The 22,787-nt window shown below is 36.6% G+C and overlaps 2 protein-coding genes across 3 annotated transcripts in view; both read right to left on the bottom strand.

The window, feature by feature from the left end:
* The window catches only part of atp7a (ATPase copper transporting alpha), an 813,847-nt gene that overhangs the window by 486,270 nt on the left and 304,790 nt on the right, over positions 1–22,787 (bottom strand). The window lies entirely within an intron of this gene.
* gfra4b (GDNF family receptor alpha 4b) overlaps positions 14,508–22,787 on the bottom strand; it is a 117,439-nt gene continuing 109,159 nt past the window's right edge. Inside the window, exons 7-8 of the mRNA XM_688916.9 lie at positions 18,796–18,959; positions 14,508–15,584 (exon numbers count right to left, since the gene is read on the bottom strand). Of these exons, the coding sequence (XP_694008.4) occupies positions 15,444–15,584; positions 18,796–18,959 (305 nt within the window). The 3' untranslated portion in view covers positions 14,508–15,443. The remainder of the gene's footprint in view (positions 15,585–18,795; positions 18,960–22,787) is intronic.

Below are 22,787 nucleotides of genomic sequence, written 5' to 3'. Positions count from 1 at the left end.
GTGTTTGACTCATCATTTTAACTCCACAACACATAAATCAAATAATCATTGGGAAAGTTCTTACTGTATTATTTATCACAAATGTTACGTGAGAACTCCTTTCTTCATGTCTGTCACTTTGCTGTTTATCTAACACAGGTGGAGATTCAGGCGGACTCTAACAGGCATGTGGGAATGGTGGGTGGGGAGAACTAGCATTAAGGGCACAGGCAACAAAAACAGGTAAGGTATAATTTTAATAAAGATAATAATAAAGTTATTTAAATAATAAAGGATAATAAAGTAGTTTTTAATCTGATGGGTGTTTTGAGCTGAAACTTTACAGACACATATCTTAAATCTTGAAAAAGGAGTAAAATAGGTGCCGTTTAAACTAAATCAATGTCAAAGAGATAATCATGTTAGTCTGTATATCAGCAGTTGAATCACCACAATTGTTCTAATGCAATAATCAGAACATTGGGGTTTTGGAATATGGTGAGGAAAAAAACACTTAAGTATAGATAAATATCACATAAGACTGAACCTAAAATAAAATCTCCAAAATAAATCTGCAGTATTCATATGTTTAGATGTGTTTTGATATCAATGAATGTGTCTAATCGTCTTGTATCTTTGTAGTCCATGTCTATTTTTTAATAAATATGTTGTGCATTTACAGTATTTGAACAGTGAAATTACTAATAATAATGTAGGACTCTCAAGCTAATCTTTCCCTGCATAGTAGATTTTTAATCTATTTTCAGGAGTTTATTTTAGCTTTGTTCAACAAATGATCTTAATATTACAACATCCACACATTATTTTCCCTGCTGGACCGAAATATAAATATCTGTAATATAAAAATCTTTAAAGAGGTGGTCTTATTTTATGAGCTGCATACACAGTATGTGCTCAGAACCCTTTTACAGATCCATCAACAATAATGTAGGGTGTAATTGTCTTTTTTAGCCAGCGGTGATTGAAAACAGCACCAGCATCCGTATTTGTGATTTGTTGGGTTTTAATAACCAATTCTAAGAAAGCATATAAACACCAGGCGATTGCTACTATGTATGATAAACTCAACATGGGCACATATATTGGGTAACACTGTTACACTTTTAAACAAAGACTGTTTGCTTTACCCTAAAGACTAAAGCCCTCAGGAAAATTAAGTTGACATGCAGCATGACTTTGCTTTCAGCTTTGTCACAATGTTTGCAGCAATGAGAAAAATCAATCATAATTTTTTTCTTCGGCTTTGAAAATAATGGAAATTGTATACAGTATGTGAGTTGCTCCTCTGAATGCCAAAAAAGACAGACAGCATTCATAGGAGAGAGACAGATATGCAGTGCAGATGCAGCTAGGATGGTGTTATGATGGCAAAAGGTTTCGAAACCCAGCCAGTATATGGCTCAATCATTTTTATTGATTGCGCAAGGATTTATAATCACAGTTTGGGCTAAATTTTGGAGAGAAAAAGAGGAAGCTAAAAAGATTATTTCAATGGCTAGTTTCAAATCAGCTTCAGTTATAAGAGCAGAAATGTTGAAAAAACACTTGAGAGCTGACATTTTTCATTATTATTGTGTTTACCATCTAACAAAAGATTAAAAATTTAAATTGAATGTCAAATGTAAAATCCGTCAACACAAATGAATGCAAGCTCTTAACTGACCCGGATTCCAGAAAAACAGTTTACCATATACCTTCAAATTAGTCCTGAATTCTGAGTTATTTAGGCATGTAGTTTTCAAAAAGCACCCTACCACCAATTTTCTTTCTTTTTTCTTTCCTTCTTCTTCTTGGCAAGTTACAATCTTAGTGCTTATTACAAAATATTGGTAGTTGTGCATCATTTGCAAAATGGAAAAATAAATACACAGTGCATACAATTGTATTTTTTGTAATTTAATATAATATAATATAACATAATATAATATAATATGACATTTATGAAATATATTAAGACATATCAATAACCATACACATACATAGCTCAGAGGTAAATTTCTCCTGAAACATATCCTGCAGGTTATGTTCCAATCATAGAGTGTTATGGAAATAGCTTGCAAATCCTGAAAGTTTTCTTTTTTTTTTGCTTATATATGGTAGGTCACATAACCTGATTTCTGGAATATACCTCTTGTCTTTTTTAACTTTGAGATTTTATGATTTTACAAATTTACTTGAAGTTCACTAGTTCACCCCTATTTTCTGCCATTATTTACTCATCCTTCACTTTTTTCCAAACCTGTTTGTGTTTGTTTCTTCTGCTGAACACAAAATAGATTTTAATAAATGTTGAACACCACTAGCCATGGAGTTCCCCCCTATGTTAGTAACTACCAGTTTCAAGCATTTTAAGGAACATATTGTTTATTGTTCAACAGAAAATAAAATAAAAAATAAAAGTCATACAGATTTGGAACTACTTGCTCATTGTGGATATGAACCCCTGTCTACATTTCTGGAGAGCATGAATTATGTAGCCAGAGGTAGGTCTGGCTGCATGACATCTTCTGTATATTTTTGTGCTACACCCGACTGCTTGCCACCGTGTGGACAGCTTTTGCAGTGTTACCAGGTAGGGCAGTAGCTCACTGCATACACTGGTGGACATAAGACACAAAGCCAGCTGCGACAACAGGGTTAGAGGTTGGCAAAAAAAATGGTTGCAGAAACAGGTTCACGTTAAACCACATGGCCGCAATGTTTTTTTTTTTTTTTTTTTTTTTTTTAAGATTGCTTTTGGAAACATTATTATTTGGGCTTAGCAAAGGGAGTGGTCAGTCTGTCAGTTAGTCAGTTGACAGCAAGCTTGCCTCATCAGCTAAAGTGTGTGTTGCACCTTCTGGTGTATTTATGCAAGAAGAGGATGCACAAGAAAAAAGAGATATTAAAAAAAGTGTACACAGGTAAATTTGCAAAAACAAAAACTGCGAGCAGACGTATCTCTGGTTACATATTTTGGTGTCACCAGAAATCTAGACCTGGGTACGTAACCGCAATGAGCCTGGGTTGCAACGGGAAGTATTTTCTTTTTAAGTGAACTATTGCTCTAAAAAATAATTATCTTGTTTTTAGTAAATAATGTAAAGATTCTCCTGCATTTTATACAGTCAGAGACAGTGTAAAATTTTAACTGGAATTTCATTTCAAGCTATCTCAAAAAGTGATCAGATTAAAAAAAAAAAAAAAAAAAAAAAGCTTATGTCAAAATCCTTGTGTCATGAAAAGGTTTCAGCCTTTCTTGAATGAAAAGTGTTAATTTAGTCCCAAATCTTGTTAAATTATATATATATATATATATATATATATATATATATATATATATATATATTTTTTTTTTTTTTTTTTTTTTTTGTCCATTACTTTTGTGGCTGTAAAGTATCAGTTCAGGCACCGTTTTGGCACCGGTACTGTTTTAAAAGTATCCATTTAGCACCGGTATCGGGGAAAAAAAAAAAAAAAACAATACCCAACCCTACTCATTGCACAAGTAAAAGAAAAAAAAGAAGAAACACCGATAAAATGTGTGTCAAAACAAAAGTTTACTACTATCCAATTTTATGTGACTTAACCAGGAATTTACTATAGGAATCGCTATCAGCAGGGATCAGATCAGAGCTCTTAAAGCTGACTCCTGCTCCATGTGGTGACGCATTACAACCTCGTGTCTACCATGATGAAACTCTAAACACCGTGAAATGGCTACAGACCATAATTTAGACAGGAGATGACAGGAGGTTGGACACCTTTAGGTCTTACCAGCCATTCACTTGGAAAGCCAGCATCTGTTGACATCCTTACTGTGAGATGAATGAAACATGTGCAGCATGCTGTAGAAGCACCCACATTTGCAGTCTGTGATATACAGTACTTGATGGATTTAAGCTGTAAAGGGTGCTGAGATTTAAACGTTATTTGAGAGAATAAATGTCAGTGTACAACCTGCCACCTTCTGTCATCACTAAAGATATTTCTATATAAAGCAGAGACGAAAGGCTGCAATTGTGCAATGTCAAAATTTTTAAATAAATAAATAAGTAAAAATAGTAGTTGTCCATGTGCTGAGTTTTAAAGATATTTTTCATTTAGTTACACATTTTAACTGCATTATGGCATTTGCTTCAACATCTTGGGATGATTTTAAAACAATACATTGTATAAGAAGACATAAATGGGAAAAACTAAGTACAAGCTCATTACCAGTTTTTGTGCCATAATTATAACAAACACAGACAATATTGTTTCAAACAACAACAAAAAAGTCAAAGTCAAGTCTTGTTTCAAGTATAAACAAGTCATAAATGGTGTGTTTCAATCCAACTACCACCACAAGTGAGGGAAGCACTGTATTGATACAGTTTTTTTTTTTTTTTTTTTAAATAAGGTGGTGAAATAAATACATAAAATGTTTTATTAAGTGTTGTTCACATTACATAATAATACTACAAAAACATTTGACTAAAATTTATTTAAAAATTTATTTAAAAAGTATTTTGTGACACCCACATCCGTCATTAAAACGCAGGTTTATGTTTTAAATAATAACTCAGAATCGATGTGTTAATTTTAGGCCAATAAAAACTATTTAACGTCCATGCAATTAATGCAATACTATATGTAAAAACTAAACTATTATAATCTAACTTTTGGGAAACGGCAAATCAACAAACTATGTTTGTAAAGATGGAAATTGCAACCTAATGATGGTTTGCAGCTAATGATGGTTTTGGGAAATGCATCCAAGGTTGTGAAGTAGATTTTTCCGCACTATAGGCTAGCCTATGCTGTGGAAAAGGTAACAATTTTGCTTTTTGCCTTATATCCAGTCAAAGCAACACGCATCCCGGCATTGATATGGATATATTAGCTAATTATCAGTGAAAATGAACAGACATATGTGGCTCATTTTGCGTGCCGACCAGCCCATTTGTTTAATTCATAATTGTCACTAGTTCTGAGTGCATGAGAGTGTTTTACATTAAGTGACAGTTGGTCAAATATTTGTATCAAAGCCTGTAATAAATAATAAATAACCTACAGACAAAGTAAGTTCAGGTGATCATAAATTCACAATCAGGTGATGTGCTCTACCGGCATGATAATCTTAATATTATTTTGTAGTGCGTGCTGTTTTTCATATGCACATGTTTAAGATTTGAGGTAATAACATCACCCTGATGGTCAAAGAAATTGAAACATTCTTTTCACCCCAACGCAATTTTATAGGACACTATAAAGGCTAAAGAATTTAATTCTTATTTTTGCTTTTAGCAGGACTATACTTCTCACCATGTATCTTTTCTAAAACATACAGTATAGTGTAGAAGCATGTTTATTACTAAGAAAACTAAAACAAAATTATATTTTAATTGAACACATCACATCACTTAAAGGGTCACGAAACGCCAAAACACATTTTTTGAGCTGTTGACAGTTGTATATGTGTCCCACACTGCTTAAAACACTATTAGGAGACCTATATTTCACTAAAAAGTGTAAATTGGTTGTTTTTGCGTTATTTCAAGCAAATTCATACTTCCGGTTTGAAACGAATTTTTGAAGCTGCGTCACGGTTATGACATAATAGCGTTGTATTCCAGCGTGCAGACTGGGCGTCTGTGCCATAGTGTGTCTTATTACGTCTTACAGTGTGTTGCATTAATGCATGAGTAAGGCTTGGTTCAAACCAATCAGCGCGCTCTATTGTGCAACTTCATTAATATTCATTACTGTCACAGTGTAGACGGCAAAGACGCCACGTTGTGTTGGCAAAACAAGCGTGAAGTGTTGCTTTTATAGTTTGCTGCAGTTAAGTTTCGTTTTCATTTTCTTTCTGTGAGAGCGCAGACTCACGCATGGATTAACAGTGTACGCGACGCGCGACAACAATAACTTACGTGTCTAAGGAGGATTATTGTTTACCTGAGAGCTGTTCTCATCTGCAAACACTGAGATCCAGATTCGCTTGTAGTCTCCTCTAAATAAAGACGCGGCTCTAGTTGATGTGGATTGTCCTGTCTCTACAGATTTGGTAAGTGAGCGACCAATGCTCTTTGTTTATTCAGTTCGTATTTTATTCGTATCAAACAAACTATTGCACCGAGTGATGCTGGTGATTGTCCTGTCTCTACAGATTTGGTAAGTGAGCGACCAGTGCTCTTTGTTTATTCAGTTCGTATTTTATTCGTATCAAACAAACTATTGCACTAACAGTTACAACCAAACTATAACCTCGTGTTGGATTTTGTGACCGGAATAACACATGCGGCTTTCTGACGCTACCTGCCGTGTGCATCTAAGTTTCCGGGAAATGCTGAGTTTTTTTTCTCTCATTCGCCGTGCGGTATCAAACATTGCATGAAAAATACACGCTTAGAGCAGTGCCTCGAATCAAATATCACGTTTGTCGGGAGGGACATTAATGAATTTCCTGAATGAAAGAGCCAAACTGCAGTTAAAGTCCACCATTTAATAATTTGGCAAATAATTCGACTACAGATGTCCATGTAAACACAGTCACATTGTCCGCTGTGGTTGTGTGTTTTGACTCTGAAATTCAGCACACCCAAATAGACACTCCCATAGCAAGCCTCTTTTCTTCCTCCGACACTCCCCCCTAAACAGAGCTGGACACGCCCACTTTTCTGACTTTTTCCAAAGTAGAGGTGTGAAAACACACTGCTGAAACGAGGGGGTTTCATGGCCCTTTAAGGTACACATACAGAACTGTCCATTTAGTATTGTGAAAAGGCAAAGCTGAAAATCTGTGATTAAAGCGCCACCCAGCGGTCAAAAGCTGCTGGCGCATCAACTACCGCTGCCACTGTGGTATGAACGGTGGCAAAGGGAATAAATGGAAGTTGTGAAATCTGTACATATACTGTATTAAGGACCACAGTTTAAAAAAATTTAAAACGTCCCACACTGTATGGGAACATGGCATGTGTTGTAAAGCTGAAGTTCATGATTCATGTTCACACACTCTATGGTCTGATTAGACAGCAACAACTTGACTGCTTATACAATGAACAAAGAACAAGTCACACCCCCTTATTCTTTCTCATTTAATGCTGGCAAACCAGCCAATGGTGCATTTGCTGTACACCACCTAATGTGAAGGACTGTAAAGTTCAGGTGGAAAGGAAGAAAAAAACACTTAAAATATAATGAGAGTGTGTGTGTGTTTGTTCCTGTTTTCACATTGCTGGCACAAAGCTAATAGCACAGAGAAGCTCAATCAGTCCATAGCTTTTGATCTGCGATTTCTGACATGTTTTTAGGGGCAGCACAGTGGCACAATAGGTAGTGCAGTTGTCTCACAGCAAGAAGTTTGCTGGTTCAAGCCTCGGCTGGGTCAGTTAGCATTTCTATGTGGAGTTTGCATATTCTCCCTGTGTCCATGTGGGTTTCCTCTGGGTGCACTGGTTTCCCCTACAGTCCAGACATGCACTATAGGTGAATTGGGTAGGCTAAATGTGTAATGAAATATATGTAGGCTAATGTGTGTAAATGAGAATTTATGGGTGTTTCCCAGTGATGGGTTGCAGCTGGAACGGCATCCACTGCGTAAAACATATGCTGGATAAGTTGGCGGTTCATTCAGCTCTGATGACCCCAGATTAATAAAGGGACTAAGCTGAAAGGAAAATAAATGAATGAACTTTTTCTTAGGAGTATGGTGTGAGGACAGACTGGCCTTAAGATCACTTTAGGGGGAAAGTAAGTTTAATTTGTTTGCATCCAATGGGAAACATTACGTTCATCATCAAACTGGGGAAAACTGTAACCAAAATCTATCAAGAAGTCAGTACAGCAGTTCTTTGAAGCTGAAAACATCGAAATGATGAAATGGCAGCCTAGAGCCATGATCTAAACATGATTGAAATTCTCTGGAATATCCTTGGTGACAAAGTTATGTCTAAGAAATAGGACAGTCAGTAAACTTTTGAAAAGACTGAAAAGAATAGATCAAGACCACAGCAGAGCAATGTGAGAGAATAGTAATGTCTGTTACATTATATTCATATATGCTATTTCCACTTAGCCTAAATAGATACTCCAAAGTCGGCATTTTAAAAAGTTAAACTATATAGTATAAGATAACACACACAGCTGCAAAGAATGCCGTTTTTCACTCCGCTTACAGGTAGCTCACGTGCTCTGGGTGCTACAGTATATCAGTTCAGTATGCTTACTATGTTACATAACTGCCCCCTGCTGGCCATGTATTTCTTGTGTTAGACCATGCTCTGCTTTATTGCAGTTTACTGCGGAAATTTGCGATTTTTCTTTAAATCACTTGCACATTCTCAGTAGGCTTATCTGTATTATAGTCATTATCACAAGCACTGTTTGACTGTATCATTTCATTTTACTGACGTTACATAGAAGTAATACACAAATATCAATGCAATTGCAAAACAAAACAAAGTCCCAAAGCAGCACAAAACTAAACAATTGCAAACTCAATCATTTGTGGAAATGAGCCATTTTCAGCAAACTTAATAAACAGCCTGTACAGTTAATCAGTAGGGTTCATTCAATCAATAAGTAAAGTTTATACTCATCAATCCACTGTCTGTCTTGTTCTGCTTTGGGGTAAAAACTAGTCCTAATGGAACACTGAATGTCCTCAAACAGAGAAAATATATAAATCTGCTGGTTTGAGACCCCGCAAGAAAAAAAAAACAAAAAAAAAAAAAACAGGTAATTCTCCAACTGAAAAAAGTTCTCAGAAAAGCTGTATATTTCAGACCAGAGTGTGCACTCATGGAACCTTATGGAACACTCATATAGCATTTTTTCTCTACAAAATGGCTGCCCACATACTTTTATAGGCAGGCCTATAGTCCTTAGACCTAAAACACAACAAAAGTTCCCCAGTCCATTAAAAAGTGTGCATATACAACTGTCATTTAGGGTGCTTTCACACCTACACTTTTGTTTCGGATCCTATCTCGTTTGCCCAGTTAGCACGGTTCGTTTGGCATATGTAAGACCGCCAATCGCTCTCGGATCTGCGCCAAATCAATCGCTCTGAGATCGCTTGAATGAGGTTTTCTCGGCTTGATTGAAACTAACTCTGGAGTGGATCGATTGCAGTGAGAAAGCAAACGATCTGAGCGCGGTTATATCACTGTGTTTTATGGATATGTAATAGGCATACGGCTATATGAAGAGAGAATTATGAGTAGGGCGGGAAGTTTCACGAGTCTGCGAATGCCCGCAAATGAGTGATAATCTCCAGGTAATCTCGCGTCTCCCTCCCGGTCCTCAAATAGGCTACGTCACACACCCTTCTCACCCCGCCCCACCGCATCTCTGCTCTCTCTTCAGACAAGTCGCACGCATCTTGTCAAACACCACTAAACCACCACCTCTCCTGACAGCTGAGCAGGACTCTGCAAAATAAACCCTGACACACTGACCAATGTGAGAAGAGTTTACTAACATGTGACTTGTTTTAGCTCTTTTGGTCCGTTAAGAAACTTTGCAGTGTGAAAGCGAACCGCTCCAAGAGCAAAGAGCAACAATGTAACATTTGTAATCTCTGTTTTGGAAAGACTGAATCGATTCACAGGTGTGAAAGCACCCTTAATTAAAAAGAGCATGTAAAAAAATCACTAAAAATGTAATCACTTACACAAGGTGTTTCTAATGCACCACCTATGGCCAAACAGTAAATCTGACATTATTCTCTCTTCTTGTCAGACTCACACATTATATATATATATATATATATATATATATATATATATATATATATATATATATATATATATATATATATATATATATATATATATATATATGTATATATACATACATACACTCACTCACACAATTTAGCCTATACCCAATTCACTTGTACCACATGTCTTTGGACTGTGGGGGAAACAGGAGCACCCGGAGGAAACCCACTCGAACGCAGGGAGAACATGAAAACTTTTTCTCATTTATTAATTCTTTTGAATTGCATTATGGGACTTTGATCTTTCTTCCAACTACTTTTAATGTTGAAAAGTTGAACAATTTGACATCTATTAGCATTTTAATAATTTAAAGTGATATATTGTAAAATATTGTAAACTGTAAACTAAACTGCCAGTACATTTTCTGTTATTTGACTTATTTCTCTACTGTATACATTATGTATATATTATTTCTTACACACTATATTATTTAAAATAACTAAAATGTAAAAAAAAGTCACTTTAATAAACTGTATTTGAGTAGAATTTTCAACATCAAAAGTCAACAAAGCAGAGATCAACATCCTATAATGCAATTCACAAAGTAATAAATAGCTAAGTAAATAAATTAACAGAAAATGTTTGGAATCACAAATTACAGAAACTGGTAATTTACAGATACTTTTTAACAGTGTTGTTTGCAAGGATCGGTACACTTCTCAAACTGCTTTGACTAATGTAACCCTGAAAAATCTTCACTTTATTTTTCCCAATGTTACAATTATTGCTGTTCTGCTATCTTAATTACAGTGTCTTTGCTACAAAATATAGTTTTAATAAGTGCCTTTTTTCAGCATGACAGAGGCATTTCCTCAAAATTTTAAGATTTTTACTTATTTTTTTATTATTTAAATTATTATTTCTAAGTTATTTCTGAAAAAAAATATTTACAAAAAGAAATAAAATTTTAAATTCTTAAAGTATTCATTCATTCATTCATTCATTCATTCATTCATTCATTTTCTTGTTGGCTTAGTCCCTTTATTAATTCGGGGTCGCCACAGCGGAATGAATCGCCAACTTATCCAGAAAGTTTTTACGCAGCGGATGCCCTTCCAGCCGCAACCCATCTCTGGGAAACATCCACACACACATTCACACACACACTCAAACACTACAGACAATTTAGCCAACCCAATTCACCTGTACCGCATGTCTTTGGACTGTGGGGGAAACCGGAGCACTCGGAGGAAACCCACGCGAAGGCAGGGAGAACATGCAAAACTCCACACAGAAACGCCAACTGAGCCGAGGTTCGCACCAGCGACCCAGCGACCTTCTTGCTGTGAGGCGACAGCACTACCTACAGCACCACTGCCTCGCCATACTTAAAGTATTTACAATATAATTTCTAATTATCATTTCCATTGTACATTTACATTTCAAAACACTTTCAGTTCCATAAGCTCGCTTGAAAAGCTGTGAAATGACACCAGGCCCTTTGCAGTTCTTCACAGAAGCCACACACATAATCTCACACTGACACCATGTTTATTCAGAATAAAAAATTGCGTCCTAGATCTCTCACCAGATCACTATCTGCAACATGCTTGAATTCTTCATTTCAACATATAGCCATATAAATGCACCCAACAATTACCTGTGATGGAGATGTCGCTGGCATATTGGGATGGATTGCGTGATGATTTTGGTCTACTCTCAGGTGGATCAATGAACGGTCTGGGATTGAAAATGGAAGGATGAGGGCTGGAGGTGCTCGAGTGTATTATAGCACTGCCCTTTCAGGACTGGGCCTCTGGCTCATTTTTTTTTTTAAAGTGAACTCTTTTTAACACGCCTCAGCAAATAGATTTAATTGATTTTCCCCCAGCGCCATGATTATATGGGCTTAGTAAATATTTTGCATCCAGTCCAAAATGTGATGCAATGTGCTTGTTGCAGCCGGTTTTCAAATGTCAGCTAAAGCAAATGAACAAAGCTTGGTTGAAATAAAAGCTACCACAACCGTAGGGTGTAGATCACATAAAGATCACATTTTAATTTTGTAGTTGCTTCTCCTAATGTATACAATTGTTTCCTTTAGCAGTGTAGGCCATAGAAAAGAAACGAAAAAGTGAATAAACGAAGGCTAATTTCTAATGAGCTAACACATGAACTAGACAAAAGGAAATTAAAAGCACAACCCATGATTTCTGCTTAAATATAGGCCAGTTTTATTTAAGAAATCCATACCTGTGTCTGGGATCAAATCAATGAAATGTGTTTAAATGGATTGGTATGGAAAAGCTGCATTATAATTGGGCTCAGAGCCAAGACAACTGCAGTGTTTTTCCATGTGGGTCTGTGGATGTTGATATCCTGCGTAATTGGGTAACAGACCATGATGAAAGCGGCTGACTGAGTTTCTGAGTTATTTCACTTTGAATTTGGTTCAGAACATCACTCAGTTTATCATTCCCCGTATATATAGATCAAAACCAATGAGACATGAGTTGACATTAGTTGAAGAGAAATGCTGTGCATAGGACGATCCTAAAAGCTTTATAATATCAACTAATGGATAGCAGGTAATAAATAAGAAGTATTATGATTCATTTTCTTTTATCTTTCCAACATATTCTTTTATTTATGTTATACATGATTATTATTCTGTATTATTTGGTCAAATGTCACATCATTTGTCATCAGATTTATGCAAAAGTTTGGCCACCCCTAATAATTTTCATATGGATATATTTTATACCCTAGGGAAAAACAACATTTTACTTATGACAACAATTATTTAATCAGCAGATGCAATGCAAGTCTTGACAAAAACAGATAAGTGCAAAAAAATCTGGGCACCCCAACAGAATAATATCACCTTTTGCTGAAATAACAGCCTGTAGAAGCTTCTTATAGCCAAGAATACTTTCCTAAATTTTTGCTGAAAAAATTTTGGCCCATTCTTAATTGCAAAAGTTCTCCAGTTCAGTCAGATTTTATGGGTGCCAAGCGAGAACTTCCCTTTTCAAACCAATTCATAGATTTTCATTGAGGTTTAAGTCTGGGGACAGGGATGTGCCATTTAAGAACATCATATTATGTCTGAGCTTGAATTCCTTAATAGATCTGTAACTGTGTCCTGCTGAAACTTCCAAACCTGCCTCTTAACCCCTTCAGATGTTCCAAATTTCAGAAAAATGGGATGTCCTTTGATGTCCATTTTAATGGACGCAGGGTCTGAAGGGGTTAACAGATTTTCTGAACATTGATCTTCAGATTCAGCTGATACTTGGTGGAATCCATGGGACCTTCAACACTGACAAGGTTTCCAGTGCCTGTGCCTGCCACAGCATGATGGACCCTCCACCACATTTTACAGTAGGGAGCAGGTTCTTCTCTTGGAAAGCTGCTTTCTTTTGCTGATATAGTTATGGCATTTGTCCACAGTATATTTTTACAAAATGATTCAGGCTTGTCCAAATGAGCCTTTGTATATCTTAAAATGACTCTTTTTGTTGGCAGAATCCAGAAAAGGCTTCTTCTGCATCACCTTACATTAAGCTGTTCTTTGTGAAGAATGTGCTGGAATGTGGAACCATGTGCAATGACATTATCAGCAACAAGATGTTCCTGGAGCTCTTTGAGGGTGGTCTGTTGTTTGCCTTTGACCATCCTAACCATTCTTTGCCTTTCAGATACTTTTCTTGGTCTAGCACATCTTTTCTTTTTAAGAATTGTTCCTGTGGCCTTCCATTTTCTTACTATATTTCTGACTGCAAAGATAGATACTTTAACCCTTTGTGATATATTTTTGCATCCTTCTCCTAATTCATGTTGGTGAATTATCCTAGTTTTAGGTCTGAGAAAGTTCTTTTGAGGTTGCCATGTTGCTAATTTCTGGTGCAAAATAAAGAGAAGCACAACTAGCAATATCAAATGAGCTTTTTCATGGTTGCACCAGTGTTGGGATTGTTAAGGTTTACTGAGTCAGTCAAATCAATTTTGTGTTGTCATCAATCAGCATTAAGTGACTACAGGTTTTAAAATCCACACAAAAGAGAAGGTGCCCAAACTTTTGCTAAGCCTATTTTTCAGTTTCAATTTAATTTCACACATCTCAATACTGCTACACTGTGTATTTCTGTTTGAAAAACATGACATTATCTAGCCTGCTCTAGAAACCGGCTGAAAATGGCATTTCACTGTCTTCTTCTCTTATAAAGAAAGAGCACATAATTATGCAGCCACAGAGAGGTGCCCAAATGTTTGCATTAAACTGTAGGTAAGAATTGTGAAGATGCTTGAAATGCTTTATATATGTTAGTAATGTATTGCACATTAGAAATAAATGCAATCTTTTGTTTCATTTATTTACATATGAGCAGCTCAGGGTCCAGTGTCCAAATGTTGCTCCCTCAAAAATCACATCTGAGATAGGCAATAACATCACTTTTACTTACTTTTTTGTAGTTCTTGCTGAAGAATTAAAAGCATTCAACAAAATATATCTTTGTGGAATTAATGGATTTACCACACTCAAGATTTGACGAAATGTTCTTCCCTTCTTGAGATCCAAATATTCCCCCTGCCACAGTTCACTTGATTTAACTGTCCATAAACTATCTCTATGTCAGATAAGAAATCTCTACTGCTTCACTTCTACTTATGAATAACCGTTTTTCCACACATTTGGCCCCAAGCGTGCTTCTGACAAAGACACATTCCACGTGGAGTTTCAACTGACTAACTTTTCCACATTTTAATGCCAGTTTGTTCAAAGATTCACAGTCTCAAAGGAACAGCATTAGGCTTTAAATGAACCAGCATCTTTTATTAGTGCCATATGATGAACCAAAGAATGTTCCATAATGAGATTCCCAGCCTACCTTAAAAACATCAAGAGACCTTGAGCAGGACCCCTTAAATGCCTCTCCGGCCGCAGTCCCTCATATTCAAAATCACAGCCACCGGGACTCCTCATAAACATACCATAATATACATAAAGACACAGCACTGGGCAGGAAACAAAGCTGTGGAGATGCCAGAACTAAGATGAATGAGTCTCAAATCAGCATCTGAAGATTGGTTAGTTGAAGTAGCTTATGTCCCAATAGCACAGTCTATATTTTGAGGGCCTCGGGAAGAGTATTGTTTACTCCCACCCAAAGGCTTTACCATTTCATGATTGATCAGAAGTAGCCTATGTCTTCTTTTCAGTCAAGTTGAACAGAATGATATTAAATCCGTTTTCCTCAAGGGTTTCTCCAAATGGTTGAACTGATGCATGAGGAACTATAAAAGAAAGAAGAAAAAGCTTCATTTCACTCCTCTCCACATTTCATCAGGAATTGATTTTGGAGTGCTAGAAGGTAATTTGGGCTTTAGAAACTTGTTAGATTTAGTCTTTTGAATTCGATTCGAAAAAATATGATTTTACAATGAAATTCTGAATAAACAGCACAGTTTCATATTGACTCTGTGGCGACATTATTTACATATGTACAGGTACATTTTCCACTGGCCTTTGTGTTTGACTAACCACATTCATTTCTACAAAAGTGCCTTGCGAATTCAGATTCTGTAGGTTTTACTGGTGGCTCCACAGAAACAGAGATAACACGATGACTTCAATGTCAGAAAAAATGAGGCCAGTATGGCCAGTTTCTCCAGCTCTGGAGCTGAATATGTTCCATTTGGTCCACAACCATGGTCCTGTCAGAAGAGATGTCCCAAAAGTCTTTAGTCTGTTTACTGATCACAGCTGAGCAAGAGGCTAAGAAACAAACAAATCCAGACAAGTAGTGATGTCACGGCAAGTGCTTGAGCAGAGTTCTGCTGTGTGTCGAAGGACGGGGTGGAGTCAGACCAAAGTCTCACCTTCACAGAGTCCTGAAGAACAAGACAAGAAAGCATTTTTAATAATGGCAATTTGGTTTCCTAGACCACATGTGGATTCTTATACAGAAAATTTTTATGATTTTAGGCAAGTTTAGTGATTTTGACAACAATTTGAAGGTCTTGCCCAATCTATAAATTGTTTGCCAATAAATAGGCATTTATTAACTACTTTACCCAGCTGGACCATGAAAACCCCATCCACACAGAACTCCATCCAGGACTCCACTGGGTTAGTTCCCACATAGCAAAATTGCTCTGGCCCCGCTCTAGCCCACACAATCAGGTTTTGCCTGGCTCACATGCCGCATTGAATTACGGTTCATGACTGGACCAAGTTTGGCTTCCAGACAAAGGCCAAACATGGACCATATCTCAACCAAGTCTCAGCCACGTTAATAACACATAACTGGGCCTGAACTAGACCAGATTGGTATGTGCGTCACAATTGCAATGAAATTGATAAACCAGGCAGACTTTTTCTCAAAGCAACCTAATTTGTAGAATTTAATTTCTTTACTACTAGACAGGACAAACTTACGTGGCCTACATCTCAATTTGTAACATCTGGCCCAAATACTACATTTTACATCTGGCCCAAGTCTTGTGTGCCACCTTAAAGATGGTGCCAGCTCTGCCAAACACAGGCCATGTTTGGTCCACATGCTGTATAGCATTGCCAGATGAATGCCTGCTGTGCCAACTTTATGCCAAATTTGGGCCAGAATTCTTTGCTACCTAGGTTAGCATTCCATTTTGAGGATCTCACCAACATGCCCTACAGTATTTGAAGGGTTTACCATGCAGAGCAGGAGAGGACCTGACAAACTGTTCCTTAGATCACACTTATTTGTCAAATTTTTACTTTCATCACAAATTTAAGAATCACAGGAGCAAAAGTATACTTTATATTACTACTCTTCAATCCTTCATTATGAAATGTACTTTGAAGTAGCCACTTTTGAGCTCTTCAGTTCAGAACAACCCTACAAATAAGACGATCATGAAATCTAACTCCAAAGTGCCTTTAGAAGGTGGACTGATCATATTTGGAACACAGCAAGAATAAAGTAGGCAGTTAAATAATGGACACACAATGAAACTGCAACCTTAAAAATTTGATTAAATTTTTGGAGATTTTTCAACGAAATATTCAGATACATTGTACCTACAGTAGCAAATGTAACTATGTGACTTTTTTTAACTATATGACTTTTTTGTTGTTCAATATAAATTGAACAAAATATTAATAATAATTTTTACACATTGATGTTCCTCAGATCTTCAAAAAGAATCACAAGTTTGAATTCCACAGTTGTTTTGAATTCCTAGAAATTCCAGCACAGACACATGTAGTTAAGTGCATAAATATTGGGATATCGACACAATTCTTAAATTTTAGACTTTATACACCAACACAATGGATTTGAAATTAAACAAGCAAGATGTGCTTAAACTGCAGACTGTCAGCTTATTTTAAGGGTATTTACATCCAAATCAGTTTGTATATGTGCCTCCCACTTGTTAAGGGATCAAAAGTAATGGGACATAATAATAATCATAAATCAAACGTTCACTATTTAACACTTGGTTGCAAATCCTTTGCAGTCAATTACAGCCTGAAGTCTGAAACACATAGACATCACCAGACGCTGGGTTTTATTCCTGGTGATGCTCTGCCAGGCCTCTGCTCCAACTGTGTTCAGTTCCTGCTTGTTCTTGGGGCTTTTTTTGGTTTCAGCAAGTGAAATGCATGCTCAATCGAATTCAGATTAGGGGATTGACCTGGCCATTCACATCATCAATAAATACAAGAAAACCGGTTTCATTGGCAGCCATACATGCCCACGCCATGACACTACCACCACCATGTTTCACTGCTTAGGATCATAAACAGTTCCTTTCATCCTCCATACTATTCTCTTCCCATTACTCTGGTACACGTTGATGTTGGTCTCATCTGTCTATAGGATGTTGTCCTCGAATTGTAAAGTCATTTCTTAGAGCCTGTTTTTGAGGATCTTGTGGTGAGCCTTCTGTATTCACTCTGGTAAAAATTTTCTCATGGTTGTTGACTTTGGCACACATACACCTACCTCCTGGAAAGTGTTTTTGATCTGGTCAACTGTTGTAAAGGGTTTTTTCTTCACCAAGGAAAGAATTCTTTTGGTCACCACAGTTGTTTTGGTGGTCTTCCGGGTATTTTGATGTTGCTGAGCTCACTGGTGTTTTTTTAAAGAATTTTCTAAACAGTTGTTTTGGCTACACCTAATGTTTTTTGCCATCTCTCTGATGGTTTTGTTTTGTTTTTCAGCCTAATGATGGCTTGCTTGACTGACAGCGACAACTCTTAGGATCACATCTTGAGTGATGACAGCAACAGATTCCAAATGGAAATAGCACACTTGAAATTAACTCTGAACCTTATATCTGCTCATTGTAATTGGGCTAATGAGGGAATTACACACACCTGGCCATGGAAAAGCTTAGATGCCAACTGTCCCATTACTTTTGGTCCCTTAACAAGTGGGAGGCACATATGCAAACTGTTGTAATTCCTACACCATACATCTGTATTGGATGTAAATACCCTCAAAATAAAGCTGACAGTCTGCAGTTAAAGCACATCTTTATTTCAGACTTTATTTATTTTAGATCCATTGTGTTGGTGTATAGAGCACAAAAATGGTGTCAATGTCCTAATATTTATGGACCTGAATGTATGTTCCTATTCAGCCAAGGTCACCTCCAGATCATTTTTTAAAAAGTGAATTAAAACCATTTCTGTGCACACTATAAGGCGAAAAAACATAAAATGGTTACCTTTTAGATGAAAACATTGTGCTAAAACAGTGGACCCTAAGCTGCTCATGTGTAAAAGAACACTGTGCCATATTCACACTGAAACATGCAAGAAATACTGTATATTTACGTGAAAAAAAAAATCACAGCCTCTGCAATTTGATGAGTGCACTAAACTGCCCTTGCAATTTAAGTTATTTTTTATTTCAATGGATCATGCAGTCCTAGTTCTCCAGTCCCCATTTTCCATTTCATAAGGGCTTTGAGCTGTAGAGAAATCAGTCCAATTTTGCAGTCTCTCAGCAGCACAGATGAAATGGTTGTTTATTGTGTGAAGCCAGTTTCCTTTGGAGCCACACTACAATCAAGGCTGTTCTAAAGGCATAACCAAACTGACACTCACCTGTGTGGGTTTAGCTGGGCTCAGAGTGCTCTGTTCAGTCTCCAGCGTGACAAACACAGACGTCGTCCTCCATGGCCCCCTGTCTGTGGCAGGGTTTAACCGCAGCAGTTGGGTGGGAGTGGGTGTGAAGTCCAATCCGTTTCCAAACGTCAGGAGAGCGTTCTCTAATATTCCAACACACAATACATGCACAGCTCTGAGTGAAACAGACATAATTTTCATTTGCAATTGCTTCTGTTATCAGACACTTATTTGAATTCTGGGCCATTTTTCGAGCGCTCAATATTCCGCTCAGGCCACGCGGCTGCACCTGCCTCTCCACATCCTCTCATTAACTCACAGATGAGTGGCTTGACCAAACATCACTCTCATCCGCTCGAATCGCTCACTCCGAGAGCTGCCACTTGGCTGTCTGAGGAGTTACTTCATGTAAGAGATCTCTGTTTGAACAGGACTGAGCAGAATATTGCAACCGTATTGATGAATCGCTATATATAATACATAAGGACCTTCAGAAACGTGAGAACGGCACTGGAGAAGTGTGATGAAGAGGGGGCTGGATATTAATCAGAAATTCATTTATACTTGCACTGCCTGAAATAAGTTGGAAGAAGCTTTGCACTTTAGATAAATCTTCACATTTTAATCACACAAACGTGGCTGACTCAATGTCAGATGCAAAACTTTAGCAGATAATCTAAATACAGCTTATCTGTGGATGCACATCAAAGCCAAATCAAGTCATATTTCAAATGGTGGAAATAATAGATAAATATATTTTCCTTTTGCTGAGACTAAATTATATAAATAGTTAATTATTACATTTATAGCATGCAACAAAAACATTGTGTTTTATGGTTAAATAAAAATAGCTAATTATACATGCAGTCAAAAAACAGCAATTTTTGTTTGTTTTGAAGCAATAAGCTTAATTTGAAATATAATAATAATTTTATTTTGACAGATTTTAAAGTGTTTCTTGAGCCAGAAATCAGCTTGTTAGAATGATTATTGCGGTAATGAATTCATTCATATAGATAAGGGATAGTTCATCCAAAAAAATGAAATCTTTCATCTTTTACTCATCCTTTTTCAAAACTCATTTGCGTTTATTTCTTCAAAGAAAGTTATTATGAAGAATACTGGTTGGTGGACCTCATTGGCTTCCATAGTAATTTTCTTACAATGGATGCCATTGGGTACCACCAACCAACATTTTTTAAAACATCTTAATTTTTATTCAGAAAACTCCAAGATTAAAAGATTTACAGTTTTTTTTTTTTATTGTTTTGCCACACATTTCAGAGCCCTGATGTGAATTTACAAAACTCTAGATACTACACAAAACACTAAACAGTCACTTCTTTAAACACAGATTTTCCGGTGTTCAAAACTTTGGATGCTGTGTCAATTTCTTTATAGAAGCCACCAGCACACAAGATGGACATCGTTTCAATAAAAAAATCCTTAACAATCATTAAATACTGTTGTTTAAAATATATGATACAGGTTTGTTTATGGTTTATACATACGTTTAGAAGGAAACAGTATGCAGTGCATCTGGAAAGTGTTTATAGCGCCTCACTTTTTCCATATTTTTTATGTTACAGCCTTATTCCAAAACAGATTAAATTAATGTATTTCCTCAAACATTCTACACACAATCCCCCATAATGACAATGTGAAAAATTGTTTTTTTTTAATTGTTGCAAATTTATGAAATTTAAAAAAAATATGAAAAATCACATGTACACAAGTATTCACAGCATTTGCTCAATACTTTGTTGATACACCTTTGGCAGCAATTACAGCCTCAAGTTTTTATGAATATGATGCCACAAGCTTGGCAAACCTGTCTTTGGGAATTTTTGCCCATTCCTCTTTGCAGTACCTCTCAAGCTCCATCAGGTTGGATGGAAAGTGATGGTGTGCAGCCATTTTTAGATCTCTCCAGAGATGTTTAATATGATTTAGGGCTGGGCTCTGGCTGGATCTCTCAAGGACATTCACTAAGTTGTTGTGAAGCCACTCCATTGATATTTTGGTGGTGTGCTTTGGGTCATTGTCCTGCTGAAAGTCTGAGGTCAAGAGCACTCTGAAGGAGGTTTTCATCCTGGATGACTCTGTACATTGCTTTATTTATCTTTCCCTTTATCCTGACCAGTCTTCCAGGTCCTGCTGCAGAAAAACATCCACACAACATGGTGCTGCCACCACCATGCTTCACTGTAGTTATGGTATTAGCCTGGTGATGAGCTGTGCATGGTTTTCTCCAAACGTAATGCCTGGCATTTACTTCAAAGAGTTCAATTTTAGTCTCATCAGACGAGAGAATTTAGTTTCTTATGGTCTGAGAGTCCTTCAGATGCCTTTTGGCAAATTCCAGGCAAGGAGTGGCTTCTGACTGGCCATCTATCCAGATGGTTGTCCTTCTGTAAGGTTCTCCTCTCTCCACAGAAGATCGCTGGAGCTCAGAAAGAGTGACCATCGGTTTATTGATCACCTCCCTGACTAAGGCCCATCTCCTGGTCACTCAGCTTAGATGGCCGCTACAGTAGATGGCAGCTGTAGGAAGAGTCCTGGTGGTTCCAAACATCTACCACTTATGGATGATGGAGGCCACTGTGCTCATTGGAACTTTCAGAGCAGCAGAAATTTTTCTGTAACCATTCCCAGCCTCTGAGGTCTAGACAATTCCTTTGTCTTCATGCTTGGTTTGTGCTTTGACATGCACTGTCAACACTGGGGCCTTATATAGACAGGTGTATGCCTATTTAAATCCTGTCCAATCAACTGAATTTACCACAGGTGAACTCTAATTAAGCCGCTGAAAGGATGATCAGTGGAAGCAATTTAGAGCTTCACGGCAAAGGCTGTGAAAACTTATGTGAACGTGATTTTTCACATTTTTTTATTTTTAAGAAATTTGCAAGAATTTAAAAAAATCTTTTCACATTGTCATTATGGGGTGTTTTGTGAGGAATTTTGAGGAAATTAATGAATTTAATCCATTTTGAAATAAGGCTGTAACATAAAAAATGTGGAAAAAGTGAAGCTTTATGAATAATTTTTCGGACGCAATATATAATTATAATGGTTGAAAGTATTATGGTAATCTTTGTAATATTTTGACATGTATTGCATTTCTAACATGTGAAATCCATATAAACTACAATGTCACATATGTAATTTGCATTAAAGTATTTCCAAATATCAGATTTCTATTTTGGCATCTGTGTTTCCATCAGTCTGGTTTAGTGGATTTGTCCACAGGTTCTCCTCTACATCACAGTGGGGTTTACGTTAGTCAAGAATCTTCAAAAGAACCTTCTGTCAATGCAAATCCAGGCCTGAAATTGTTCAGCTATGGTTCTGTGATTGGACTTTCTTACATACAGTAATTTCAAATATAAAAACATTGTCTGTGGAAGTGGTACATGGAACATATAAACCATAATAAATGAATAACAATGAAATCTATAGATAGTGTAGTCCAGTTGGCTCATCTTTTGTGGTAACTGTCATTTGATCTATCCTGAAATTTTCATCATCTAAACATGTAAAATTGTACATCAGTTTCCATGCATCCAGAGTAAAGCAACAGTTACTTATTATTTTGAGTGCTTATATCAGTTGACATTTGCATCATGGTATTTATATGAATACATGGTTATTTAATATGTGATGTTTGCCTTGCATTTGGAAATGGGATTGATTTGATTTTTAATTGTATTATATTGAAAAGGTGATTTTAGGTTAATGAACAAAGTATCTTTGACGTGTGTATTGTATCCAAGTATTTGAAAGAAGTGTTGTGAATACGGTTGTGAATATTTTGTCTAGGGATTTGAAAATAGACACCAGGGTTGTGAAATTTATGGCAAAAACGATTAAAGAAAACTGTAAAATCACATAAGGTTCAGTAAATGGTGAGGTCATTTTCATTTTTGGGTAAACTAATCTTGTAGTGTTTGGAAAAAGTAAGTTTGTAA

This window comes from Danio rerio, chromosome 14 (genome assembly GCF_049306965.1).
Source record: "Danio rerio strain Tuebingen ecotype United States chromosome 14, GRCz12tu, whole genome shotgun sequence".
Taxonomy (NCBI): domain Eukaryota; kingdom Metazoa; phylum Chordata; class Actinopteri; order Cypriniformes; family Danionidae; genus Danio; species Danio rerio.
Note: the sequence above shows the minus strand (reverse complement) of the source record. Positions and strands in the feature narration are given on the sequence as shown.